At 50.7% G+C, this 26327-nt stretch overlaps 3 protein-coding genes across 10 annotated transcripts; all 3 read right to left on the minus strand.

The window, feature by feature from the left end:
• Positions 1 to 132: 132 nt before the first annotated feature.
• DCTN3 (dynactin subunit 3) lies at positions 133 to 7336 on the minus strand. 6 transcript variants are annotated; one of them, XM_023524057.1, is made up of 8 exons: positions 7182 to 7336; positions 5963 to 6047; positions 5152 to 5238; positions 3507 to 3590; positions 3211 to 3252; positions 2512 to 2570; positions 1911 to 1970; positions 133 to 493 (listed from the first exon to the last, which is right to left on the minus strand). In XM_023524057.1, the coding sequence occupies exons 1-8, from the start codon at positions 7275 to 7277 to the stop codon at positions 272 to 274; spliced, it is 735 nt and encodes a 244-aa protein (XP_023379825.1). In that variant the 5' UTR covers positions 7278 to 7336; the 3' UTR covers positions 133 to 271. The 6 variants fall into 6 exon arrangements, with proteins under 6 accessions (XP_023379825.1, XP_023379826.1, XP_023379827.1 ...); XM_023524059.1 differs by lacking the exon at positions 133 to 493 and adding an exon at positions 1377 to 1726; XM_023524060.1 differs by lacking the exon at positions 133 to 493 and adding an exon at positions 1620 to 1756.
• Positions 7337 to 8307: 971 nt separating this feature from the next.
• Positions 8308 to 14285, minus strand: ARID3C (AT-rich interaction domain 3C). Its single transcript, XM_011381443.1, has 7 exons — positions 13974 to 14285; positions 12095 to 12167; positions 10186 to 10369; positions 9733 to 10022; positions 9185 to 9367; positions 8868 to 8957; positions 8308 to 8408 (listed from the first exon to the last, which is right to left on the minus strand). Exons 1-7 carry the CDS (start codon positions 14283 to 14285, stop codon positions 8308 to 8310), a joined length of 1233 nt encoding a protein of 410 aa, XP_011379745.1.
• Positions 14286 to 20020: 5735 nt separating this feature from the next.
• On the minus strand, positions 20021 to 23679 carry SIGMAR1 (sigma non-opioid intracellular receptor 1). 3 transcript variants are annotated; one of them, XM_023524014.1, is made up of 4 exons: positions 23389 to 23679; positions 23043 to 23243; positions 22831 to 22923; positions 20021 to 20525 (listed from the first exon to the last, which is right to left on the minus strand). In XM_023524014.1, the coding sequence occupies exons 1-4, from the start codon at positions 23537 to 23539 to the stop codon at positions 20449 to 20451; spliced, it is 522 nt and encodes a 173-aa protein (XP_023379782.1). In that variant the 5' UTR covers positions 23540 to 23679; the 3' UTR covers positions 20021 to 20448. The 3 variants fall into 3 exon arrangements, with proteins under 3 accessions (XP_023379782.1, XP_011379746.1, XP_023379783.1); XM_011381444.2 differs by lacking the exon at positions 20021 to 20525 and adding an exon at positions 20914 to 22006 and having other exon boundaries at positions 23389 to 23579; XM_023524015.1 differs by lacking the exon at positions 20021 to 20525 and adding an exon at positions 22020 to 22335 and having other exon boundaries at positions 23389 to 23678.
• Between the last annotated feature and the right edge of the window lie 2648 nt (positions 23680 to 26327).

Consider the following 26327-nt stretch of genomic DNA (forward strand, 5'->3'; position numbering starts at 1 on the left):
CCGGGGAACTGGAACACAAGCGTAGTCCACTCTATGCCGCTCGGTGGAAGGGGCACTCCTACTGGAGAGAGGAGACCCCTGCGGAGGAGAGGAGCGGCCGTCAGAGGAGTCCCGCCCCCGAAGAATGAGGAGGCTTTGGCCCTTGGAAGGTGGCAGGGCTGGTGTTACCAGTTGAGCACGCCACAGCAAAGGCGAAGCTGCGAGTTTTACTTAGCACGAGAGCAAGGGGTTCCGTTTGGAATGGCCGCTGCTGCTCAGGCGAGAGCCTGGGTCACCGAGTTCTGAGCTTCGACCTTATTCTGTGGGCACTGGCAAGCCATGGGGGCGGAGGGGGGGGGTCATCGGGGACCAAATCAGTTCGTGTGCGCGGCTCACTCTGGCTCCTGCGCAGGATGGGATAGGGATAGGGAAATCGGGCCCCAACCACTGGTGACTCCAGGCCGCAGGGTCCCAGGGGCGTGTCCACGGAGACTCGTCCGGTGTGTAATAGGTACTCAAATACTTGTTAAAGGATTTGTTGAAAGAATGATGTAGAGAAATGGCAGTGGAAGTAGAGAAAAGTAGATTAAGTTGGGAGGTAGGTGTGGTGAGGAGCTGGAGACCGTTTGGACAGAGAAGGAAGAGTCTGGGATGTCTCCCAGTTTCAGACTTAGGTTCGGATATGCTCAATTTGAAATGCTAGTGAGAGCCCAGGTGGGGTGTCCCGCAGGCTTTTGGAAAGAGGCCTGGAGCCACAGCACTCTGGGAGACCACAAGGGGGCAGCAAACACTTGGTGGAGTGAGGTGTCAATCTGTTTCAGCTTTTTATCAAGCTCTGTCGCTTTCCCTAGCGGCTCCCACCCTCACCGTCATCTCCCCGCTTGCCCAAACTCCTGCATCAGACCTCTTCTGGGCTCCCCTTCTCGGCTAATAGCATCAACAGAGAGCACCTTCAAGGCTCCTCTCTGCCTTTGCACATGCTGCTCCTTTGGCTCACAAAGAGCCTGCTTATCACCCTCCAGAGTTCCCCACTCCATCCCTTTTCCTTCTGTGCCCCTAAAGACCTTGTTCCCACCTGGTGGGACTGCCCTTTTCCTTGACTCTCTCAAGCAGCTAGCCTGTGCAGGGGAGGGATCGGGTGGACCCTACCTGTGTCTTCCCCACCTGTCATGGAATCTGACATTTAGAGGGGTTCTTGGTAAATGTGGGGTAAATGGATACATAAATGAATGTTCCATTGACATCAAGCGAATTTATCCTGAGGGCCATACACCTCCCAGAAAGCAAGACCAGGATGAGTATAGCTCCTGGTTCAACCACAGGAACATTGACAACTCCACTGCCCCCTTTCCCCCTCCCTCAATCCCATCCTAGACCAAGAAGACAGTACACTCCTCCAGTGGTCTCTACAGTTTATTGTCACTGGAATAGGGTACTGATGAGGGGAGGGTGTGCAACAAACAAATCTCAAGTAGCCAGACATCTGATCTCAGGGCCCCACCTGAGTGCAGACAGGTAGGCTGTGAATCCAATAAATACAGAGCTGCCTTGCTCTGCTACAAGGGCAGGTTGGTATAGGACCCTGGAGCTTGGCTGCCCTGGCCTGCCCTGGCCTGCCCTGGCCTGCCCTGGTCCACCCTGGGATGGGGAGCAGCCATCACTCTTCTGCTGGCTTCACTTGCTTGGCAGCTTCTAGTTGGCAAAGCAGCTCATCCCACTGCACAAACTGCTTGGAGAGAAGCATTGTCTAGTCCCAGGTCAAGGTGAGAACAGGAGTCTGAGTGAGGTAGTATAGAGATTTTGCATCTGCCAAGAAGGTGGGGGAATGGGAATAGGCTGGCTGGGACAGGATGAGACAGAGCTAGAGACAGAACAAAAGGACAGGGCTTTGGACATCACTCTTCAGGGGCCTGGCTGAGCAGAAAGGATACAGTCTTGTTGTATTCCTCCAGGAGAGCCTTGGACTCCTCAGTGATCTCCACACATTGGTCCTGCGGGGCCAAGGTGTGGCAGAGAAAGGAGTTGGACGAAGCCTCCACTTCCCACTAACTTTCTGGTCTTATTAGGGACCCCACTCCCCATACAGCCTAGAAAAAGTGATGTTTAACCCCAGAGCCAAAAGAAGAAAATTTCTAAAGGAGTACTTTGAGGTTCTAAGATGGATGCCCTAATTACAGTCCTAAGGCTGATGGAAGCGGGAGTGGACCATACTTTTAAGGAAACATTTCTGTTAGTATATGTCTCCTCCCGTCCTCTATTTCTGAACCCTTTTTGAACTTTACACTGGAGCCTGGGAATAGTGAAAAAATAGTTCCTCCACCTATATTCAAGGAAACACCATCCCCAGGAATTCTCGGGTACCTCCCAACACCAACCTTCTGGTGTCTCTGAATAGCCCTACTCTGGGAGGCAGGAGACCTGGCAAGTCCCTTCCCCTCTCTAAGGCAGATGGAAGATAAAGGATAAAACCCCAAGTTTTCCGAGGAGCTGGGGAGCCTGAGGCTATTTTCCCGGTCTTCTCCCCTTCCATACCTGCTGCTGGATGTGAATCTGGGCCAAATGCTGCAGGCGGGCTGCTTGCTCAGGAACGGCTATAAAACACAACGAACACTGCCCGATGATGCTTGTGCCTTCCCTTGGGACTGCTCAATAGTCTATTAGGTCTTCGGCAGGATTAGAGTATTGAGTGGAGAAGCTAAACAAACGCCAGGCTTCATCGACCACTGCAGCTGGAGGTAGTGGTGGGGCTCCCTTCCCACCCCAGTCTTACTCAAGGACCCAAAAAGGAGGGGAAGATACAGGTCCCTAGGAGAAGACAAACCTTGGGGTCCCCAGAATTGCCTCATACCCCCACCCCAGTGCTGTAAGCAGGGCCAGGTAAAGATCTTTGCCTATCATGAAACCTGTCCCTTTGCTGTCACCCCAGTGAAATCAGGTCTGCCTGGCCTAGGGAACAGGGAGCCTACAGGTGGGCTAAAGATGAATGCCAGGCCCCTAAGCTGGCTACCTGGAATCCAACACCCAAAGCCTTGGCCACCACGCTGGGCCCCAAGCTTAAGGCTGTCAGATGCTCAGCAGGCAGCTATCAGGTGTAGGGAGGGGAAGCTGGGAAAAATACCTTCAGAGACAGACAAGATGGATATCTGGATTCAATTAAAGTCACTGTCTGCTTGTCAAAACCCAAGCCCAGGGACTGCTCTTAGCAGGAAGAATTTACACACATCCACATACCCGGCAAGGACTCTTGTAGTAAAATCCGGACTCTGCAGCACCCTGACGGACAGATGCTGAGGGGTGGGGTAAAAGGCAGAAGGAATCGAATTGGGAGCTGCTGGGCTTATACTAGTGTCCTCAGGCCCAGAGTGCCTGGCATTCTGAAACTTAGCTCTCTGCCCTGGCAATTTTAATCCCATAGCAGGAGGCAGGTACCCCCAGGGTAAAGGTAAAGATAAGGAGCAGACCTGGTCTGAGCCCAGGGAAGTCCTGCCCATCCACACACCTCCTCAAGCAGAGTAGTGGAAAGGTACCTTTGATGTGAGCGCTGTCCAGCATGGGCACCAAAGCCTCCACTTGCTCCAGGAGTGCAACCTGGGAGAGGGTAAACTGCTCCTCTGAGGCATAAACAGATAAAATAAGTCAGTGAGGCAAGCCTGGGCACTGCTACTCTGATGAAGGGGGCTGAGGACCTGGCAGGGAAGATGGTTGGGTCCTGGAGTTTGGGGCAGCTACTCTGCCCACTGCCCCCTTCTCTAGGTGCACATCCCCCCATTCTGCCCCCATCTCTCCTGTATGCCTCTGCTCTGACCCATCTTATGCCCAAGAAGCCTCTAAGTTTCTCCAAATCCCACCTTTCTCCAAGTTTTAACTCTAAGGCCTCTTCTTCTAGCCTCCTATCAACAAATTCAGTGAGTCCCTCCTAGGCCACAGAAGACAAAGTACTTCAGACTTGGATCCCCACACTCAAGGGCTCCTGGGAAGGTCGAAAGAGGAGACATGTGGCAGACTGCCAGGCAGATTCTGCTCAGTGGTTCTGAGATACACAGACAAATTATAAGCTCCTGGAGAGCTAGGACAGTAACAGAAGAGTCCAGTGAAGAAAGCGTGCCTCTGCATAGGGGATTTCAATGACTGCAGAGTGAGAAGGGCATTCAAAAAGGGAGGACTGTTATGTCAAACATTTGGAGGCAAGAATGCTTGTCAATTAGTAGAGGAAAGACAATTTACTGAACTAGAGCAAGGAGAACACAGGAAACAGAATTGTGGGTGGGGGTAAGTCTGGCAGACTATAGAAGGCTTTGAATGGCACACTAAGGTTTTACAACTTTATCTTAGCAAGGAGAGAGACACTGAGGTTCTAAAGTAGCCAAAGTGGCATGTTGGAAATGTGTTTTAGGAAGATGATACTGGACCACATGTGAATGGGATAGACTAGGGTCAAAAAGAAAACATAGGAGACTGTAACTGTTTGTGTGTAACGGGTTGAACACTGAGGCAGTAGTCACAGGAAAGGATGAAGAGGCTGGACTCAAGAGTCAGTGCAAGAAAAGATCTCCTTAACTCAATGTCTGAGCCATGGAGATGACTCAGGGACGTTCTGGTTCACCATTGTATACCTCACACCTAAGACAGTCTGGATCACAGCAGATGGTCATTAAAAATCTTTATAATGAATGACAAACACAGGTGCTTGGCAAACCCTCATGAAGTGGCTGACTGATTAGCAGACATTGTTAAGACAATACTTCCTGTCTAGAACTCTGAAATCCCAGAGCTTTCTCACATGAAAGATGTTGAAACTCATACCAATATTCTCCTCTTCCAAGTGCAATGCTCTCTGCCCCCACCCTTACCTAGAAGCTCTTCTGTCTAGTGAGCAAAAGTGAGGAAGGTTCTAAAGAACAATCCTAGAGGCAGCCCACTGATAGAACATTGGAGTAGCTCCCACTGTGGCTAACACCATGGCCTGCACCTGGCTCAGAAATATACTAGACCCAATGTCTACTAGAAGACCACAGGACCACCTTGGGCCTCAGCCTAGAGCTAGGCCAGAATTCCAAAGAGCAGTTTCCAGAGCTGTGTTCATGAGAGGACAGGTAGGGAGGCCATCTCTCTGACCAACTTCCCCCACAATTCACATCCCCAGATGCATATATACACATTGTCCAGGACTACCTGCTAAGATAAACTGCAGCTTAGAGGCATCAGGTATGGCAATGCGGTCAATGTACTCCGGATCCAGGTATTTGATCAGGTCTTCAACTAGAAAAGCAGCAAGATGGAAAATGGAATAGGGTTGGGGAGTGGAAATCTGTTTTATGACTGATATTGGGGGAGTGGTCTACCTTGCAGAGAGCTTTGAGTGATGAGCTGATATCCACAGTGTCCAAAAGCAGGCCTCCACCAGGCCCCCTATCCCCACTTTCCTGTCTCTACCCTGATCACCTGCTGGCTGACCTCAAACTTTAGAGCTGGGAACACAGTTGCCCCCCAACCCTGGAGCCCTCAATATTCCCAATGACCTATGTTCACCAGGGGTGGAAGGCCCCTAGCCTCTCAGTGCCACCAAGACGAGCCAGAGTTTTATCTGATTTCTAGTTACTGAGCAGGTCGCTAGAGCTGATATTCTCAAGAAGGCATGGCCGAACCAAGGCTGGGGCTCTCAGTGACTAAGTTCCCGCCTCTGAACCTTGCCTGTGGAAATCCCATACCCCTTCACCCTCCTTCACCAAGAGGACCTTTCAAGCAGAGCTCTTATTCTAACTTAGGACACTGTCATGGGCTTGGAGTTCAACCACAAAATATAAAGCACACTCCGATTCACCATTTCAGCAGGGAAATGATTCAGTCTATCCCCAAAGGGTGACTTCATTCTATCCCCAAAGGGTGACTCCAGAGACCTACTGTGCTGAAGGGCCAGGTCCCAGGTCCCAGGAAGCATAGGCATGGAAAGGAGGGCAAGTAGACACCCCAAGGCAACACTTACTCTTTTTGTACAGAATCTTCACCCTCTCCCTCTTGCTGGCGATGTTCCCCAAAGCTACCTGCACCTTAACCAGGCCATCAGCCACCTATAAGGGAAGTGGAAGTTAATTCCAAGATTCACCAACTGTTTCAAGGCTTTGTCCTAGAAATCTAGGTTGCTCCCTTCTCTTGTATTAAAGGAGATGCAACTCTACCTTCCAAGAATCCTCAATGTGAAAGGGGAAATAATCATGTACTCCTTGGGGCATCTCAAGTCTGATTGAGAAGGTAATGAACTATTTTAGAGTTTGTGGGGCAGTAGCATATACTATTTAAATTCCCCGGTTCCTACCTCTCTGACTGAACCTACCTAGGTTTTAGGGTTAGAGGGTGAGGAATGGCAATATTCAAGGGTCAAATACATGGGGAGGCAAATAAGACTGAGCAGCTGCAGCCAAAGAGGTAGGAAGAAAACCAGGACAGTTAGCATCATTGATGTCAAAGGGAGAGAATGTTTTGAGAAGTCAGTTCTCAAATGGGGAACAATCAGCTGTGACAATTAATTCCACAAGAAGTGTACAGACATCATTACCACTGATGCATTTAATTTCAGAATATTCCTGACACTCCACCTTCCATAGGTCTTCCCATAGTAAGAAGGGGATGAGAGAGCAACTGAGCTTCACAGTTGTCAAAATTTAGTCCTTGGTGTGAAGAAGTGCCGGTCCACATAGGAATATCCAGTATACAATTCCTTCTCTTACTAATTCTAGTCCTCTCAGACCTCACCTCTTACCCACCTCCCCCAGCCTTCCTTATGCACCTGCGCTCTGCCTCCTCTGGAGTTCTATGGACCGCTCTCTGCACAATTCATTTGGCAATTAATTACACAGGGCTCCATGACGGCTCTTCCATTGTGGACTTGAGCTCTTATTGAAACTCTCATTAGTCAGCTTCTCGAGTGTGTCAAGTCTCTCCAAACGGCCTGTGAGGGCAGGGGCGGAGTCTTAGTCACAGTTCATACTGAGCCCATTTCGAGTGAGCCTAATAACCCGCAGTGCCCTGCATGGGAATGAACCCCGAGGGTTCAATATGCTCCGGGTGGTCTCAGACCTTTCTTATTTCAAAGGCTGGGCTGCAAGGCTACAGTACTGGAGCGGTGGCATCCACCCCGAGGACTGGGCCAGTATACCGCTCTTGCTCTGCCTTAGAAAGGGACCACTGAACCCCAGGTCGCTCACCTTCCGGGAACCGCGCGACCCGTCTGGTCCGTACACCCAGCGCTCCAGCTCCTCCACTCGGGCCTGCAGCCGCTGCACATCGGTTACAGCCGCCATAGCTAGCACTGCCCCGCCTCGGCTGCAGAACAGTCAAAGGGCGGGACATCCGACCAAATAGAGAAGGCTGGCCAATCCAAGTGCGCATTCGCCCCCAGAAAGGAAGTGACGTCACAACTCAGGTCTTAAGTGCCGGAAGTAACTGGCTGAGCCAGGGAAAGGTATCAAAAGTTGTCTGGTTACCCAGGCAACGGCCACCTGTTAGGCCCTACTCTAGATTCCTGTTCCTGTTTGTCAAGACAACCTTTGACTTTCTTCTTGCAAAGAGGTTTTCCCACCAAACTCCCCAAATTTGCACATATAAATATACCCTTTATTCCAGGATTGGTCCCTTCCCATAGGTCAGGTGGCCCCGTGAGCTACCATAAACTTTTGGAGTTTTCTAAGGTTCAAGCCATTAAGTGCCTTGCCCTGGGCCACTCATCACTATACTGGCAGAACTGAGATTTGAACCCGAGCACTATGATTCATGAGACCCTGCTCTTCAATCCTCATGGACCTTTGCTATTCTGTCTTCCCTTCTGAGAACCCCTGGCCAAATGCAGCCTGTATATACCACATAATTCCTCCCCAAACCCCAGACTCAAACAAGGAGAAGAAGCATGGAGAAGGAAAGGACTGCAGCTTTATTGTCCAGATGTGACCTGAGGGACATCTCCCTCACAACACCCCAACCCCAACCTTTCACCTGGCTCCTGTGGAAGCAGGTCTGACTCGAAGAGGTAGGGTCCTAGAGATGTCATTGACACTGAAGCACATGAGGGGATGAGGGGGGTTACTGGGAGCAGAACTCTTTGGTAGATGCTGCTGAAGTTGGCCAGGGAGGAAGTGCCCTCCCTTTATAATGAGGTAGATGTAACATCAAGAAAAAAAACACAAAAACTATTTGGCTTCAAGTCCACATGGCATTGTGGGGGAGTGGTCACCTCCCAGGGCTGAGTCCTAGAGTCAGCACCCTGGGAGAATCAAGATAGAGGATGCGTCTCCCCCCAGCAATGGGGCTGGGACTCTTAATTCCAAGTGGAAGCTCTCAGGGTAAGGTATTGGAAGGGGGCCCTGTAGGAGGTGGGGGTGCAGGGTTGGTTGGGCCCTGGGAAGCTGGCATAGGCTGGCGGCGGGCAAAGAGGATGCCTGGCAAAGGGATGAGGAGATGGTAGAAGGCAAGCACAAGCAGGAGGGGGTAGGGTACAGAAACAGAAGAAGGAAACAAAAGTCAGTGTCCTGATGGCTAGAACACTACACACATACCCCTAACACGAACCCATGAGGAAAATTCCCTTGGGTCAGTTAGACACTCCGATGCCAATACAGATATCCTCAAACAGGTAAACAATAAATATTTACACTGATACCTAGGCCCATGACAAGGCAGACATCCCATGGTACCCATGCCATGGGGGATTAATGGACCCCATGCCATATAGATACCCCCTTTAACCCATGCCAGTGTAGCAATCCCCTGAACCCCATGTTACCCATGCAAGTTTGGATATCCCTGAACCTCATCCCAGTAGAAAAAGACTAAAATCCCCATGCCAGTGTAAATACCCCTAACCTCATGCCAGTATAGACAGCCTGCAGTACCCATACCAGTGTAGACCACCCCGTTGATCTCTAGGGCCATGTTGACACTGCTGATACCACTGGCTGCCAGATTGAGAGGCCCATCCAGACGCTCGTCTGTCCAGGAGGCAGGAGAGTCACATATGGAAAAATCAGACTTCAGACTTACAAGTTCCCCCTCCATCCCTATAGACAGTCCTCATTCCACTTCAGCTCACACTTGTAATGACAGGGTTATCTATTGTGCAGTATATCTGCCCCACCTCCAATGCCTATCAGGTGATGGGTCTGTCCTCCCACAGTGCACAGGCCCAAAGCCCTATCAGCAACAAGCCCCTCCTCACCCCTTAGGGGAACCTTGTCACGGGGCAGGAAACCAGGGGGTACCACAGGTCGAGGTGGGTCCATAGGCCCCATCAGCACAGCCCTCTTCTCTGGAGGCTCCTCTGGTGCCAGCTTCTCTCGTGCAGGTGCCAAGGCCAGACCCACAGGCAGTGCCAGTTGAGGGGTTGGAATTCCACTCTCCTCTGAAAGAACAGGTCATTCAGCTCCCCTAGCCCAACCAACTCAGTTTCTGCATTTGGTTCTTCCCCCAGGCCTGGGACCAAGGGAGGTCACCAAAGCTTAAGCACCAAGTTCAATCTCTACTCCTGTCCAGAGCCCTAGCCTAGAGGCTCTGAAGCTTGAGAGCCCAAAGGGCCAATATATATGTCTAGGGTGGTCCAAGACAATTCGGGAGATTTTCTTGCTCTCTCTTGTTAAATAATTCAGGTCACAAGAGGCACAAACCACATGCCTCCCACACTTCAGAATCCCTGCATTTTAATGTTCTCTATATTTCAGCGACCCTCTAGATCTCAGAGACCTCAAAATTCAGCCTCACTCTTCATACCTTTCTTAATGGGGCTTGGGCTCAGCTGAGCGCAGGCGTGGGCTGGCAGGCCGGAGGCGGAGCCCTGGGCGGGACGAGGACCCGGAGTGGGCGCGGGCGGGGCGGGGCCAGGACCCGAGGCTGGACCTGGAGTGCCCCGAGGGGGCGGCCCCGCCATGCCAAAGAGCGGGGCGGTTGTGTAAGCTTGTCGACGGCCCTCGCGCCGGTTACTGTCGATGGCGGCCTGGAGCTCCCCTGGGGAGCTGAGCGCCCGCGTCTCGCACTCGTATGGGTACAGGTACTTCATGTATCTAGGTGGGGGACAGGGAGTGTGTTTGTGGGAAACTGGGTCCCGCTGATCCGGCTCTACACCGGCCCCACACCCGGACGCCCGCTTTGGGGCCAGCCACGCGCCGAGGCCCCGCCTCCCGCGCCCTCCTCCAGCCCTCCTCCTGCTGGCGCGCCTGGCCTCACTGGGTGCGTAGAGTGAAGGCGGCTGACGTGATGGTGGTGGGCAGGCTGAGGCCGCGTGTGACCTCGCGCCACACCTTCCGGTTGATGACTTCCACCAGGCCACCCTTGGCCGTCACCAGGCGAAACAGCGCGTACAGGTCCAGCACCTGCTTCGCCATGATGGGCACGCGGTTCACTGGCGTTCCTGGTTAGGGGATGGGCAGAAAGGACATTAAGACTAAGGCCCGGTCTGCAGGATCCTGGGCTGCCTGGACGAGGCCCGGGTACATGGCGGGACCTCGAAAAAGGAGGGGAAAAGGGAGAGGTGGGAGGTGGTATTTCAGGTAGAGCCCACAGAGCCCCCAAGGCCTCCATTATAGCAGGAAGGACTGGAGGCTAAAGCACAGGTAGACAAATGTCCGTAAAGGGGCACATGTAAATGTTTTAGGCCTTGTGGGCCAAATGGTCTCTTCAGAACTGCTCCACCCTGCCACTATAGCCTTAAAGCAGCTCTAGGGAATATTTAAGGGGTGCTCCAATAAAATTCGAATTTCACACGTTTGGAAATGTTATTTGTCTTATAGTTTTTTACACTCTTTAAAAATATAATAACCATTCTTATCTCGCAGGTGACTAGGTTTGGTTCACAGGCTTTAGTTTGCTGGCCCCTGGGATAGACCATAGGAAGGACTTTCTGACAGTGCTGAGGAGCCGGACTCCCTTGAGCAGCGGCCCTGGGTGGCTGCCTGAGGCTGAGGGATGGTGGATGGGAGAAGCAGCAGCTCCTGCCTCGGCTCGCCAACTCCGCAGCCGCGCCGCCCCCACCGGCCAGTCCTGACAAAGGGGCCTGTCTGCACTGAGCGATGGGCCCCAGTTAATTCCTTACCGATCCCGTCCCCTTTCGCTGGCGCCTTTGGACCCGAACAATTAGCTGCGGCCTGATTAATGGGGGGAAATTATCGGCCCCGCGGGACTCCTCCCCCTTCAGTGGGAGCAGAGGGAGGCAGAGCTGGGGGGTGCAGGGGGAGTTCTGGGGCCTATTCAGACCACCCTAACCCAACCCCCAGTAGAGGGGAGACCTCGAGGAAGGGGCAGGGAGGGTACACTGGAACCAGAATGACTAGGTCTCCCTGGAAGCAAAAGGATCTGGGCCCCACTGAAGGTCCCTGGTTAGGAATGGACTTGAAAGGGGTGCTGGGCCTGGGGTGGGGGCCTGAGGGACTTTGGCCAGCAGCCGCATTAAGGGGAGGGGGGCCGTGCAGCCAGTTAATTAGCAGCTTATCAGGCCAAGCTCCTAGTGAGTTAATTAGCTTTGTAGAGAGAGATAATGAGTCAGTCTTCGGACCCATGAATCTGGGGAGAAGCCTAAGTGATGAACTGCCGCCCATCCTGATCCCCTCCTGGACCCTTCTTGCATTCTATTTCAGCTCTGAGGTTCTTGGAAAGGAATTCCTCCTCATGCAAAGCTTCAACTCACATGGTCCCCAGCCTACCCCTCAAAAAGTCCTTCCTTTAGTCTAATCTCCATCCTTCCTGCTGTAGAGCACATTGGGTGTTCCCTGCCTGAAGCGAGGGGAAACTGAGGAGAGACAAAGCTGGAGGAAGGGTCCGCGAAAGAGGAGCAAGGCATTCCCAGCCCCCTAGTCCTGGGAACCACCACCCACTCCAGGCCAGCCCCCCACCAGTTCCCCTTCCCACCCTCCCAATTGATCTCACACTCATTAACCTGCCAGTGGGCTGGCCACTAATTAATCGCTGGGTGGAGGAGGAGGGCCAGGTCAGAGGTTAAGGACACTATTGAGGGCCCAAAAGATAGGTGCTGCCAAGCTTAGGCCTCTGTGGAGAGGACCCAACATGGGGACTAAACCCTGAGGTCTCCCATCCTCAAACCTGGTAAATGGGAGTCCTTCCCTTACATCACCCCACTCACCCCTCTTCTGCATGAAGCTAAACAGGTCATCCAGAAATTCCTTCCTCTTGGGGTCTGCATCGAGCTCGTACAGCTAAGGAAGGACTAAGGTCATTTTCCAGCTCTGCTGAGGCCCCTCCCCCTGGAGCCCCAACTCAAGTTCTCCCCTGAATAAGGGTCCCCAGCTGAAGGGGTAAGTGGGGTCTGAAATGTGGACTCTCAGACATTAGGCTCTCTCCCCCTGGGGGCAGGTAAGGACACTTTTTCTAATACACACGGAGAACCCTTACTAGTTAGTTGTGCCCTGGGCAGGTCAAACCACATACCTGGGGAGTAGGGGAAAAGAGAAAGCTGCAGAGGCTCAGCCTGTCCTCCAGGGCATGCACAGAGCCCCAGAGAGGAAGTCAGGCTGGGACTGTGTTCCACACTGGGGAAACTGACATATATCTGAGCACTTTTGTTCATTCCTGCAAGGGCATCTTGCTGTTCACATCTCTTGTGTGCCAGGGCTGGAGATGAGGGGCAGAGATGCCTCTAACCCATCCCTTGGGCAAGATGGATGCTGAGAAGCTCCTGGATTGAAACCTGGGGCTCCTCAGCCCACCTTCTGCTCTGATCTCTTTCCAGGGACAATGACCTGCCCACTACAGAAGCTATCACAGAGGCAATGGCCCTGTACCAACCAGGACATGTGGGGTCAGAACTTGAAGGGCCCAGGGGGTCATCCCACACATTCCCAGTCATCTGGATCCCCAACTCCAGTATCACTTCCAAAATACCATCCAGGAAGAACAATCCCTAGAGTAACATTCATTTACCCAGAGTATCAGTCTCTAAGTAACACCCATAGGTAATACTCCATTCCCCAATAAGAACTCTCAGTGAAAAACACCCACAAATAACAAATCCCAGAACTTCACCTTTAGAGCTATGCTCCTACAAGAACCGAGCCCTATGTCTTAGATGGATGCCCATAAGTAAAACACTCTGCAAGTAATAATTCCTAGAATTATACCCAGGAGAAACGGCCACATCTCCAGAGTAACAGAGCCCTGAGTACACTCCTTTGTACGCCAATGCCATAGAGTACTATATAAACATTTTTGGAAAATACCCAAGACCAATACCCTTCAGAATAGCATACCTAGAGTCATATCCTTGCAGAATACCTTCATAGTGACAACCTGAAATTGTAACTTAAAATAACATCCAGATGGGTTCCACAGGGAGAAAGAACTTCAGATAAGGCCTTATGAGTAAGATCTTGTCATTCTCAGCTGCACAGGGGCCTATTAGTTACACTGCGGCTGTAGTGGCCATCATGGGCTGAGAACTGTCACCCACAGAACTCAAGCCAGGGAGAGGTTTTGATTGGGGGAATGTGACAGGGAAGAGATGAAGAGGATATCAGTTTGTCAAAGGAGTGGCAACTTCCATCCTGCTTCCAAAGCCAGAAGCAGGCAGCCCAGGATATTCACACTGGTCACTGGAATATAACCTTGTGACTTGATATGTGAAAAGTTAGGGTAGGATGGTGCTGGCATTGGAATCCCCAGTCCCCAGATCCCCCCTCAAAAGAATTCTTGAAGGTTCCTATACCCCTCCCACTTTCCCTTCCAGCCTCATCAAAAACCTCCAATCTGTCGGCCCCCATGTTTCTGGGTGTCTCCTACACCTCTCAGTGTGTGCCTATGCACTTCTTTCCATGTCTCTGGGTGCCTGTCTCTCCCTTCCTGTCACTATCTATCCTTCAGTCTTTCCACTATCTCTCTCTAGGTCTCTGTGTCTCTGTCTTCCAAGCCTGCGGAAGGCAGTGGGGATGGGTGGGCTACTAATCATCTGGTTCTGCTTTTGCCCAGAGAAAAGGAAGGGGGAAGGGCCTGACTTGAGGGAGTCCTACCTGCTTGAACTGTTCCTCGTAGGTCCACTCATGGGAGTGAGGTCCAGGGGGCTGTCTGGAAGGTGAGCTGGGGCCCAGGGTCCCTGGATCGCTCTGCTCGGCTGTCTCCTCCTCTGCCTGGGCTTCCTCCTCCTCCTCATCCTCCTGGGCATCCTCCTCTTCCTCAGCCCCAACCTCCCTCAAGGCCCCCTCAGGGGCCTGCAGAATCCGGGTACCAGGCAGGGGGTGCCGTTGTAGCGGTGGGCGTGGAGGGGCCAATGGCCCCACTCCCTGGGCCAGTCGGGCAGCCTGCTGCCTCTGCAAGGCCTCCATTACAGCTTCCAGGCGCAGTCCCACCACTTGTGGGGGGCCTGGCATTAGGCGGGGCCCCGAAGAAAGGGCCGCCTGTGGGGGAGGGAATTATAGGTGCTGGGCCTTGCTGCCCCACAACCCCCAACACAAGCGGAGGTGGTCATGGATTCAGGGAAGTGCAGGGGGGCCATAAGGAAAAAGGCAGAAAGATTGCTTTCCTGGGGATTGACAGAGATGTAGAAAGAGCAGGAGAGACAGCCAAAGAGACGGAAATGAGCATTGAGGACAGGTAGAGACTGAACAGATCAAAGAGGGTAACGAGGACCAAGAAACAGAGAGAGATGGAGGAGAGTGAGAGAGAGGGATCTGACAGAGACAATGACAGGGAGATATGAAGATGGAAATGGAGACGGGATGGGATGGAGGGACAGGAGAGAGAGAGGTGGGGAGAGACAGAGACTGAGAGGAACCAAGACCGAGAGAGACAGATATCAGGCAGATACAAGAATGGAGAGACAGAGGTGGGGAGAGATGAGATTGATAGAGATACTGGGCAGAGAGACAGGGACGGTAAAAGAGAAGAGGAAGAGATAAATATCAAAGACTTGAGTGACAGACAGTCCAAAGAGAGAGACAGAGACAGAGAGACAATTAGACAGGGGTTGAGAAAGAACAGGAAAGACCGATGCAGCAGGAGACAGAGACAGAAGAGAGCGATTAGAAAGAGACAGGGCTAGACAGTAATAGAGGGGGACAGACAGAGAGAGGAAAAAACAGACCGAAAGACGCGGCGGAAACAGAGGACTAGAACCCAGGAGGCGCGGGAACAGAGGATGGCGCAGGCAGAGCCCGGGACAAGGGTGAGACCGGGAGGGCAGGGGACGGCGGGGTCTCGACGCCCGCTCTATGGCTCCCAGCACCCCGCTGCCTCACTCACCAGCCTGGAGCGGCCCGCTGCCCCCTGAGTCTCCACGGCTCTCCCTCTGCTCCGCCCGCCTCTCCGGTGACCCCTGCCTTGGCTCGGTTCCCTGCGCGGGGTCCCCAGCTGTGCGCTCCTGCAGCGGTGCGCACCTCTGGTTGCGGTGCGCTCACGCTGCTCTGCTGGCGGCCGCCACGGGGGCGGGACCCAAGCGGGACAGGGCGGGCGGGGACGGAGTAGGAGAGGCCCCAGTCTGCACTGCCGCTCCCAGCCCTCCCAACAGGTGTCTCCCGCCCTCCATACAGCTAGATTCGGGGGAGGAGGCACTGGAGCGGCGCCTGGAATCGTGCAAAGGAGAGTGAGGAGTCCACTGCCATTGGGCTCGTCACCAAGACCCTGCCTAGCCTCACAAGTTGCACCCCTCCACATCTGCACTCAGTGCCCAGCATTCACACACAAATAGCTGTGTTCACACACCTACACGCCCTGCCACAAGTTCAGGCACACAGCTGCCCTGTCTCACATACTTGGTTGCACGGACACGATAGCACCAATGGCCTGTGATCATGAGGGGAATCACTCTGCAGAATGCTGGGGTAAGTGTGGAGGGCATGGACAGAACTGAAGCTTCTTCCCCTGCCCTCATCAGGTGCTGTCCCCAACTGCAATGCGTGCTGCAGTTTGCATAATACACTACGTGTACATGGTGGTGGATTCACATCTCTGCACACATACTTGGAGGTCTCTGAGCTGATTCCACACCTGCAGCAGGGTACGCATCCCACATGGAGATACACAGCCACTGTTTACAGCTCTTTTGAAGTTCTATTACGGCCATCTTCAAACATATACACAAGAAGAGTGAATAGTATAATGAATCTCTGGTACTGATAACACATTTTGGCAGTGATCAGCATTTTGCCCATCTTCACACACATCCTCCACCCACGTGTGCATGACTTCCCAGTCTGTATCTCCAGACCCCTTCAGCCAACTGATTCAGGCCCTACCCCCAGTTATACCCCAGATGCTGAGATGCTGTTCTTTATTTGGGGTTCCTGATGGCAGGTCACAATTTCTCCTCTGAGCAACCTGAACCTCACTCCTCTCAGTCACCCTCATACATCCCCCAGTTTCTTCCTGTACCCAAGGGAGTCAACCCACCAAAAGCAGGTTTTACCCAGAGGTGACACTAAGTGTGTGAAAGAACGTGTGTGTGTAGGGGATACCTGGCATGTGTGTGAAACTGCTATGTCAAACCCAGACTTAGCACCGGGGACAATCCCGACCTCATACTCAGTGAGGCAAGATTCCTCCCAGTGTCAAGATTCCTCCAGGAGGCAGAATTCAGGTGTGACTGTTGCTTCCTCTCTCCCCGACCCTCTCCCAATCAGTCCCCTCCTTTCAGACCCAGCTTGCCCTGGCCTGGGCACCAGCCCATCTCACCAAGATCTTGTGGGTGACTCCAGCCTCCACTCTTGTTCCCAGCCTGGCTCCCACTGTGGCACTAAGTCTGTGTTCTCTTTAGTTCATCCCTGGCCACATTAAGGGTCAGTCCTGTTCATACCTTTGGCTCACTTCAGAGCCCTTCTGCTTAGATTTCAGAGCTGAAGGTCAGACCCCATTCCTACCTTGGTAATTCAACAACCGTCAGTACTGATGCCCCTTCCAATAGGGCTTTGTGTGGTAAGTTCTCCTGGTGCAGAGGCAAGCCCCTGCCTCTGCTCACCCCTCTCTGAAGCCAGGCCCGCACAGTGGAGAATCAATGTATGTACAGAAGCAGACAAACAAGCTCTGGGGGCCCCCTGGAGGACTAGAGGAGAGAGGGTAGAGATCTGTGGAACTCCTGTGCCCAGCTTGCTCTTTCCCCACAGCTTCCCCTGGCTACTCAAAGAGGAGGAACCTGGAGAGAGAGAGATGGTAAGATTACTCTTTGAAAAAGAGGAACTAACTTGGGGAAATTCCAGTCTGAGGGTTTGGAGACTGCTTTTCAGGGGGTGGAGGGGAGCAGAGAGGCCAGGGACTGGGTAGATACTCCTAAAAGAAAAAGAACCAATCAAGCATAGTAAACCCTCCTTTGAGGTCTGAGCCGGGAGGTATACAACTGGAAAGGGCTGAGGGGAAGGAAGAGATTGATTGGAACCTGGTTTATCTCTTCATCTGTGAAGAGGAAGGGCTGTCTCTCATAACCGCACATAGCCCCCATCTGAACCTACATCTCACAAAGACAGACAGGCCTAGACATCCATTCATCCACATATTTACTGAGCACCTACTTTATGCCAGTAGTAGGTGCTCAGTAAATATGTGGATGAATGGATGTCTAGGATATTGGATGTTGGATACAGCAGTAAATAAAGTCACTATCATAATGGTATAATTCTAGTTGTTGGATACAGCAGTAAATAAAGTCACTATCATAATGGTATAATTCTAGTAGGGGAAATAGATAGTATGCCAAATGACCATAAGTAAAATGAAGAAAAATAAATCTGAGTTGGGGGAATAGAAAGGGAAGGGTGTGTTAATTACCTATTAATATGTAACAAATTACACTCACACTTATCAGGTTAAAACAACAAGCGTTTATTTTCTCACAATTCTGTGGATTAGGAATTTGAGGGGCTTAGCCAGGTGGTTCTGGCTCACTGTCTCTCATGAGGCTGTAATAAAAATGTTGGCTAGGGCTGCAGTCCTCTGAAGGTTTGACTGGGTTGAGAGGATTCACTTCCAGGATGCTTCACTCACATGGCTGTTGGCAAGAGGCTGTTCTCCCCAGGTGGACCTCTTCATGGGAGGACCTCATACCTGAGTGTCCTCCTAACACGGCAGTGACCCAAGAGACTAAAGGGGCCCCAATATTTTTTATGACCTAGTCTTGAAGGTCACATACTGTCATTTCTGCCATATATTATTTGTTAAAAGTACATAACTTAAAAAAAAAAAAAGCACATAAGTCCAGCCCACATTCAAGGATAAGGGAATTAGGATTCACCTCTTAAAGGGAGGAATATCAGAAATTTTATGGAGGTTTTTAAAACCACCACAGAAGGGCTGTTATTATACAAATGTTAAGAAAAGGATTCACTGAGCAGGAATAGAAGGAGGGAAGAGAGTCAAAGGGCTACCTAGGGAAGAGAATTGCAGGCAGAATAGCTGGTACAAATATCCTAAGGTGGAAGTTTGCTTGATGTGTCAGAAGAAAAGCAAGGAGGCCACTGGGCTAGAACAGGGTGGCTGAGGTGAATGCTCAGATATTTGGTCAGAGGTAACATGGGCCTTGGGGTAACATGGACTGAATAAGATGGGAAGCAATGGAAATGTCTGAGCAGAGAGTGAAAGGCTGAGTCTAGCTGTTGTGTGGCAAATTCTCCGCAGAGGATGCGAGCACGAGGATAAATTAGGAGACCATTGCAGTAATACAGGCAAAAGATGACGGCTTGGACCAGGGTAGTAGCAGTGGAGGTAAAAAGAAGTGGTTGTATTCTGGCTATGTTTCAAAGATAAAAGTGACAGGATCTATCGATGCCTTAAATATGGAATGTGAGAATAAGAGGTATCCAAGATGAAGCCAAGGTTTTTGGCCTGGGCAGGTGGGTAAATGGAGGTATCCTTGACTGAGATAGTAAAGACCTCAGGAGGTGCAGGACTGGGAGAAATAGTTTGTGTTGGACATTTTAAGTTTGAGATGCTAATTGGACAACCAGGTGGAGATGTCAAGTAGAGACGGAAGTAGTCAGGTATTAGAAGCTGATATCTGGAGCTCAGAGGTTTAGGCTGAGACAAAAATTAAGAGCCACCATATATAGATGGTCCTTAAGGTCCATCCATGTTGTTGCAAATGGCAGGATTTCCTACTTTTTATGGCTGAATAATATCCCATTTTTCACACACACACTTTCTTTATCCATTCATCCCCGAAGGCATTATGCTAAGTGAAATAAGTCAGAGAAAGACAAATATTCTATGTTCTCACTATATGTGGAATCTAAAAAAACATACTCACAGAAACAAGAGAACAGATTGGTGGATGCCAGAGGCCTGGGGTGGGGGATATGGGTGAAGGTAGTCAAAAGGTACAAACTTCCAGTTATAAGAGAAATTAAGTCCTGAGGATGAAATGTACAGCATGACTGTATTTAAAATATCATATCGTATATTCGTAAGTTGCTACGAGTGTAGATCTTGAAAGTTCTTATCACAAGAAAAAAAGAATTTGTAACTATGTGAGGTGATGTTAACTAAACTTACTGTGGTAACCATTTTACAATATATACATATATCATTGTGTTGCATACTGTAAACTAATTATGTCAACTTTATCTCAATAAAACTGGGGGGAAAAGAAGATATAAATGGTATTTAGAGTCTTGGAACGATTAAGATCATCTGGGAGGGGTGTAGACAGAGAAGTTTGAGGATTAAGTTCTGAGAAGTCAGCGATTGAACAGGTAAGAAAGATCTAGCAAAGGAGACAAGACAGTAGTGTATGGAAACCAAGCGTTTTAAGAGTGACTGTTAAGTGAAAATTAAGAAATAACCACTAGATTTAGCAACAGAGATAGGGAAGAGCCTAGGAGCCTAGTCCTATGTGAAAGGGAGGAAGAGATGACAGGGGAGCAGGGGCATCCCTGATAGATGTGGGCTAAGCCTAGAGGCAGAGCTGGGTAGAAGAAATCCTTGGAGGCTTGATTTTGCAACCTATGATCCATGGAGAGGCCCCAGCCAGGACCTGTCACAGGCAACATGGTGGTGGTGGTAGGGTGTGAAGAAGGCCATCTTACCTGGGCCTCACATTCATTCAGAGCCACAAATTTAGACTTTTGTTTCCAAATGGTTATATGTGTAGTTTTTTCTATTTTTGTTCATTAGAATGTTAAGTTTTTAGAATACACAATTTTTATAAACATGTTCCTTCCATTTTTAGCATACCAAAAATCCTAAGAAGTGAGAGTGGCCTGAGTCTTGCTCAACCTCAGAGCAGGGCCAAGAAGTGGGTGAGGCAAGTGAGGCATCCAGGGCACAAAATTTAAGAGGGCATGTGCAGCATCCCTGGGAGTGTACCTGAGGCACCTCTCTTGCCTCATGCTAGTTCCAGCCCCACCTACCTCAGGTACCACTGGATAGTGTGCTCGACCCCCACCCCCAGGATGCTTCACAGATGAGACAGGTCCTGGAGAAGAGAAACTCCTGGGTGGGTGGGGAGGGTGGAGATGGTACCCTGGAAACCCAGAAAAAAAAGCAGCTGTAGAATGACTACAACTTTCAACTCAAAAGTGGATGTACACTGCCACCTTGCGGTGATCCAGGGCAGGATTCCCAGGACTGCTTCCAGACTGGCCCTAGTGTAGGGAAGACCAAGATAACACACTTCATCCAGCCCTGAATTTTTATTGTTTGTTAATTCTGTTCTTTAGATTCCACATGAAAGTGAGGTCATATGGTATTATCTTTCTCTGTCCATCCGTGTTGTCACAAATGGTACAGCCCTTTATTTCTTAAACTGTGGCATTCAAAACTTGTGGAGAGGATCTTATTAAACATATCGATCTTAAGGTCTCAACCCAGAATTGACCTCTAGGGAATGGGTACAGTAATCTGTAGTCAATGAGCCTCCTATGTGATTCTCGGGCACAGCCACTGTCTTACAAACTCTCACACAGCAAGGGAGAGGCCCTCCTGAGGCCCCCTAGGAGTTAGGTTTTCCTGCTGCTCAGACACACAAAGAAATGGAACTGTTCAACAGGTCTTTATTAACAGAGAGACAGATGGACAGAGAATGCAGCAAGGGCAGTGTCTGGAAGCTGTGACGGGTATGTGTGCAGAAAAGGCCTTCGCTAGGCCAGGGATGGCCCCTTGGGCATAGGCCCACCTCTCCAGGTCCTCTCCCCAGGGTTGGGGCCTGTGCTGAGGCCAGCCTCCCCACCATACCCCTGAGGGGATCTTTCAGGATAGGAGGGATCTTGACCTCAGCATTCTCCATATTCTGGTTCCCTAGCTGACTTGGTTGCTGAGAGGGTTGGGGACAGGCCATGAGGGTGCTTGCATAGAAGGGAACAAAACAAGGGTAAGGCATATGGTGAGGACAGGGAGATCAAAGGTAGGGCATCATAGCTGCAGGTGAATGGAGCCTCCAAAGGCAGCTCCTCTTCTCCCTCACCTCCCTCCTCCATTGCTGCTGGGTTGAGGGGTCAGACCCAGGCAGAGTGCTAATGACCACCCTGACTCCTAACTCCAAAGCCCTGACCAGGTGCGGGGAAGTTCTGGAAAGGCCTGAGTTAGTGAGTCAAGCTTGTGTTCTGTGTGTTTGAATATGTCTGGACCAGTTAGTATACATGAGAATCCCTCTCTGGATGGGTGTGAATGCATGATGCTGCCATACACGTGGAATTCAGTATCTGAATGTGTGTCTCATAGGTTCCCACAGGTCTCTATGTTTGGTTGTATAAGCATGTATGGCTGTGGTCATACACCAAGAATTCAGTATCTGCATGTTTTGAGTATGTCCCTGTCTGTTTGCATGGGTTCCAGCAAGTGGACGTAGGCGAGCCTGTCCACTCCTGCTCATCCACAGGTCCTCCTTCAGGCCTGGATAGTCAGGGGTCCTGGCCGAAGAGGTAGGTAGTGAGCTCAAGCCGGAGGCCCCGGGCATAGGCGCGAAGAGTGTAGAAGAGGGTGAGGAAGTCCTGGGTGCTGAAGATTGTGTCAGCCAGCGCGAAGGCCAGGGTAGATGGGATAACACCCCGGCCGTACTCCACCATCCATGTGTTTGGCCCCCACTCCACAGCCGTTGCCTCACCAGGCCCATGCATCACTGTCTCCCCTGGGGGATGAGGAGCACCCACATGAGGAGCCTAGCCCTGTCTTTTAATTGCTGCCACCTCCCTGGCCCATGGTAGGGAATGGAAAGGGAGCTTAAGGAAAGACAAAAGCTTGACCTCACTGGCCAGGTCACCCATCTGGAGGGATAAGAGGCCAAGATGACCACTCCTAAATTTTCCTCTGTGGCATCACCTGGCTCATGTCCTCTCTTGGGGGAAGTCAAAGGTGGGTACCTCACCTGGTCATGGGCTACTGTACAGGAGTCACAGAATGCTGTATTCCCAAACCTCACTCATGTCAAGTAGAAATTTAGCTAAACTTGGGCTGAGCCTGTTAGATACAGAAGGGTGGTTATAAGACTTGTGAGGCTTTCTGAGAAATGTAACTGTTCAATTACAATGCTAGCTATGTTTGTAACACTCAACCTCAAAGTTACTTGAAGGTCTGAACCTCTGCTTTTTATGTAAAATATTTCACTATATAAAAAAGGAAGACAACTGTTTGCTTTGCCTTTGGGGGCATGAGAGCATTGCTGATTACCCAACAGTCTCCCCAACAACTCCTGGAATATCAGATGAGTAAAACAGTGCCTTGGCAGATAAAAATTAGACATGGTTAACAGGAAGCTGTTATGTTTTGTTTCCTTTTGACAGAGGAAAGCCTTCCCACCGGCCTCAACCAACCACCTGTGGCTTATCTAAGGAGTAAGGGAACCAGGGGAAGGGCCCCTCAAAGCACTCCTTTTTCATGCCATGGCTCTCTCCCCCAACTATGGGCATCCCAGAATGAAAGAACTCATTTATCTGACAGAATCTCTCTACCCACCTGGATAGAAGACCTCACTTTTGGTAGTGCCCTCTCTCCACTGGTAGAAGGTGCCAGAGATGATGGTGTCCGAGATCTCAGCCCAATAGCGCCCTGCGGGACAATCAAATGGACATGGACTATCAGGGTATCCATGCCATCACATGGCCTGGCCAAACAGAAGAGAGGGCATGGGCCCCAGCCTCCCACTCCGGCCTGCCACCCAAACTGACCAGAGTGGCCGCCAGAGCTCAGGGCGGTGCCGAAGAGCAGCACATACTCGGACAGCGAGGCATGCAGAAGGCACATGGCGCCCATCCAGCCACCCGCGTTCACGAACACCCACTGCAGCTCCTCGTCCGGCAGCACGTGGCCTGGGTGCAGCCGCCGCAGCTCCACGATCAGCCGAGAGAAGGCCAGCTCGTGGTCCAGCCCTAGCAGGGACAGAGGACCATCACAATCAGGGCCAGCACCGGTCCCAAACTCGGGAACGACGTCCCCAGAACCCCCAGCTCGGCCCGGGCCTCCCCATCCCCCTGCCCTCCACCCATTCATTCACCCGCTCACCCGCCCGCTCACCAGCATACTGCCGCGCCAGCTGCGCGATCTCTTCGTGCTGGAAGACGAAGCTCCGCGTACCCAGCCAGAGCCAGATCACCTGGGCCAGCACAGCAGCTGCAGCCAAGAGCAGCGCGGCCCACGCCCACCGCCGGCCCACGACCCACTGCATCCCTTCCCGCGGCCTGACACGACGTAGCGTAGGAGGGAGCTGGAGTCTTAAGATACGCTGCCCTCTACCACCTAGCTCACCGCGCGCCCTCCACGGCCCGTTCCCCCGCTACCGCCGTGGTACGGCTCTCTCTGACCAATCAGAACTGCTCGAGCATTCAGGAACCCGCCCCTCGGGTTGTACCATTTCTTCGCGGGGAGCAAGGAACGCGGAGGGTTGGAGCGGTACAGCGCGCAGGAGGTAAAGGGGCGGGGCCAAGCCCTCCTTGCTGCCTTACCTTTGGTCCTCCAGGCGGGATGTCTCGCGCTCCATCTTACGTGGGGGTAGGAGTTGGTTGCCGTGAGACCCAGAAAGGACTTTCCCTCTGGGCCGACTGATTGGTAAAAACATGCCAGCCCGGAAGCGGAGCCTGGTTTATTCTTAAGGCCTGCTTTTGATAGCACAAAAGCGCGGGGCAGGGCAGAGGGCGGAGCACTTCAACCTGGGAAAGTTGAGGTTTTCTGGAGGTGGTGACACCTGAAGAGTGTCTTTAAGAGAGATGAGATGGGCATTCCAGACAATGAGAATTACTTGAAGAGCGGAGGCACTGAGAGACAGCGTAGGGTCTTCAGGGGCCTGCAATTCATCGTTCTGAAGCACAAAAAATGAGAAGAAGCTTTTGTAAACCAACTGAGGGTTAGTTATGGCAGGGGAGTGATAAAGAGAAGCAAAAGAGAAAAAAGGCAGCATAGTGCAGTGGTTCGAAAGAAACTCAAGGTGGACTGACTGAATTAGAAAATTGGCTCCTGCCACCTACTGGTTGTGTGACCTTGGGCAAGTTACTCCTGTGACTCAGTTTTCTTATTTGTAAAATGGGGCAAATAAAAGTACCTACCTCATAACACATACTTTCATTGTGATAAAGATTAAATGACTTAATATTTATAAAGCAATTAGTACTTGGCATGTGTTGTAATATTTGTTAGTTACATAAATAATACAAAAGAGAGGAGAACTGAAACAGCAAAGCCTCACACATAAGGGTGATGAAATGGTTAATACAGTCACAGATAATTGGGAGGTTCAATAAAATGATGGGAAATGGTCATTAGGTTTCTCAGTAGGGGCATGTAGCAGAGATGATGCTATACATTCACAAATCCATTTCCTATTGCTCTTGGGCAGCCAGATTACATTCCACAGTCTATTCTGTAGTTAGATGAGGCTGCGTGATTGTGTTCTAGCTAATGAGGTATAGGCAGACATAATGATGTACACCACTTCCAGAACTGGCTCCTAAAACCTGTGAAGTTCTTTACATCCTCTTTCTTCTCTCATCTATTATCATTGTCACATAGAATTAAGTAGTTACTGGAGAATTCAGAATGCTGCATGAGACAGAGCTCCCCTTCTCCTCCGTAATGGACTGTTGTGCTAACCCATTGAGTTTGGGGGTTTTATTTGTTACAGCAACTAAGATTACTCACCCTAACTAATAAGGACAAAATATATGTTGCAAGGTACTGTGCAGGTAACTGTAGAGGCTGGGAAGATGGACTATTTTTTGAGAAACTATGCCAAGAAGGGAAAAATAAAGAAGGGACTAGTAGAAGAGAATGCAGAATTGAGGGAACTTTTTTTATTGACCCTGGCGTCTGTGACACTCTTGAGCTGACCATTCTCTAAGAACTCTAAGTAGCAGGGACTAGCCCCCAAATCTGGCCTCTGCCCTGCTGTTCCAGGCAGAGCCCTCTGTGACTGTCTAGGCCTGCAGTTCCTCTATCTGGTCTTTCAGAAAGCTTCTCCAGCACACACTAAAAACAAACATCAAAACTCTGAAATGTTCTTTGGCATTGAAAGAGTTCAGAACTGAACTCCCCAGGATGTGCCACTTTGGCATGTGAATTATCTTGAGCTGAAAGCAATTGAGACCCTGTGGACTCATGAGAAACTTCTGCCTCTCTTTTAAAGAATTTAACTTTGGGGCCTTGCCCATAATAAGAGTTATTACCAGAAATAACTTTTCATCACCTATCTATAAGGCAGGGCAAACTTCTAATTACTGAACATGTGCTCTTATCCTGCAATGACCTTTTTCCCATCTGAAGCTCCAAGGTGACTTACCTTATCCTTAGCTCAGAATGTCATATGTACTTCATTTTAACTTTCTGTCTTGAACTTCTTATGTATGTGAGGTCTCTGACTCTTTCATGTATATGGGGTTTCATATGTATATATTTAATTAAATTTGGTTTTCTCTTGTTAATCTGTCTCACGCCAATTTATTAGACAAGCCCTGAAGAACCTAGAAGGGTAGAAGAAAGTTTTTTCCTCCCCCACAGCCTTGAGAGGGTTTAAAGAAGGGGAATAAGGGGCTGGGGATCACAGCTACGTTTCTGAGACATAGAAGAGATCACATCTTTGCGATCTTGGAGGGAAAGAGTTAGGTAGGTCCCATGTCAGCCATTCTCCTCTTCTCCCTAAAAGTGACCTTGTAGAGACACAGAGAAAGGAGAGGTTTGGCAATAGTTCTAAAGAGATGTTTCTGAAGAGGGTCAGGAGTTAGTTGGCATGATCCAGAAAGTGACACTGAAGCACTGGTGTTCTTGGGGGAAATGATGCTCACTTAAACAACAAGGACAGCTGAGAGAGTAGAAAAGCAGATCTATCCACCACCACCCCCATTTCTCCCATACTATGGGCAGCCAGTGGACAGGTACCCCGCCCCTTAGCTTCCTGCTCCCTGACCCCTACCCAGTGACCTGTACAGATTTCAGTCAAAGGACCCTGGGGCAGAGATTAGGTAAAT

The sequence above is a fragment of the Pteropus vampyrus genome, unplaced genomic scaffold (assembly GCF_000151845.1).
Source record: "Pteropus vampyrus isolate Shadow unplaced genomic scaffold, Pvam_2.0 Scaffold436, whole genome shotgun sequence".
Taxonomy (NCBI): domain Eukaryota; kingdom Metazoa; phylum Chordata; class Mammalia; order Chiroptera; family Pteropodidae; genus Pteropus; species Pteropus vampyrus.

Bases quoted from the DNA above. Each gene is read 5' to 3' on its own strand.
- DCTN3 (XM_023524057.1), bottom strand. From the start codon at position 7,277: ATGGCGGCTGTAACCGATGTGCAGCGGCTGCAGGCCCGAGTGGAGGAG. The intron at 6,048-7,181 runs GTGAGCGACCTG...CTTCCCTTATAG, and splicing joins GGTCGCGCGGTTCCCGGAAG to GTGGCTGATGGCCTGGTTAA. The intron at 3,591-5,151 runs GTAGTCCTGGAC...TTTATGCCTCAG, and splicing joins GCTGCAGTTTATCTTAGCAG to AGGAGCAGTTTACCCTCTCC.
- ARID3C (XM_011381443.1), bottom strand. From the start codon at position 14,285: ATGGAGGCCTTGCAGAGGCAGCAGGCTGCCCGACTGGCCCAGGGAGTG. The intron at 10,370-12,094 runs GTGAGTGGGGTG...TCCCCTAACCAG, and splicing joins TAGCTTCATGCAGAAGAGGG to GAACGCCAGTGAACCGCGTG. The intron at 10,023-10,185 runs GTGAGGCCAGGC...TCCCCCACCTAG, and splicing joins GCCTTCACTCTACGCACCCA to ATACATGAAGTACCTGTACC.
- SIGMAR1 (XM_011381444.2), bottom strand. From the start codon at position 23,539: ATGCAGTGGGTCGTGGGCCGGCGGTGGGCGTGGGCCGCGCTGCTCTTG. The intron at 22,924-23,042 runs GTCAGTTTGGGT...ATTGTCCCGCAG, and splicing joins GAGCTCTGGCGGCCACTCTG to GGCGCTATTGGGCTGAGATC. The intron at 22,007-22,830 runs GTGGGTAGAGAG...CTCATCCCCCAG, and splicing joins AAGTGAGGTCTTCTATCCAG to GGGAGACAGTGATGCATGGG.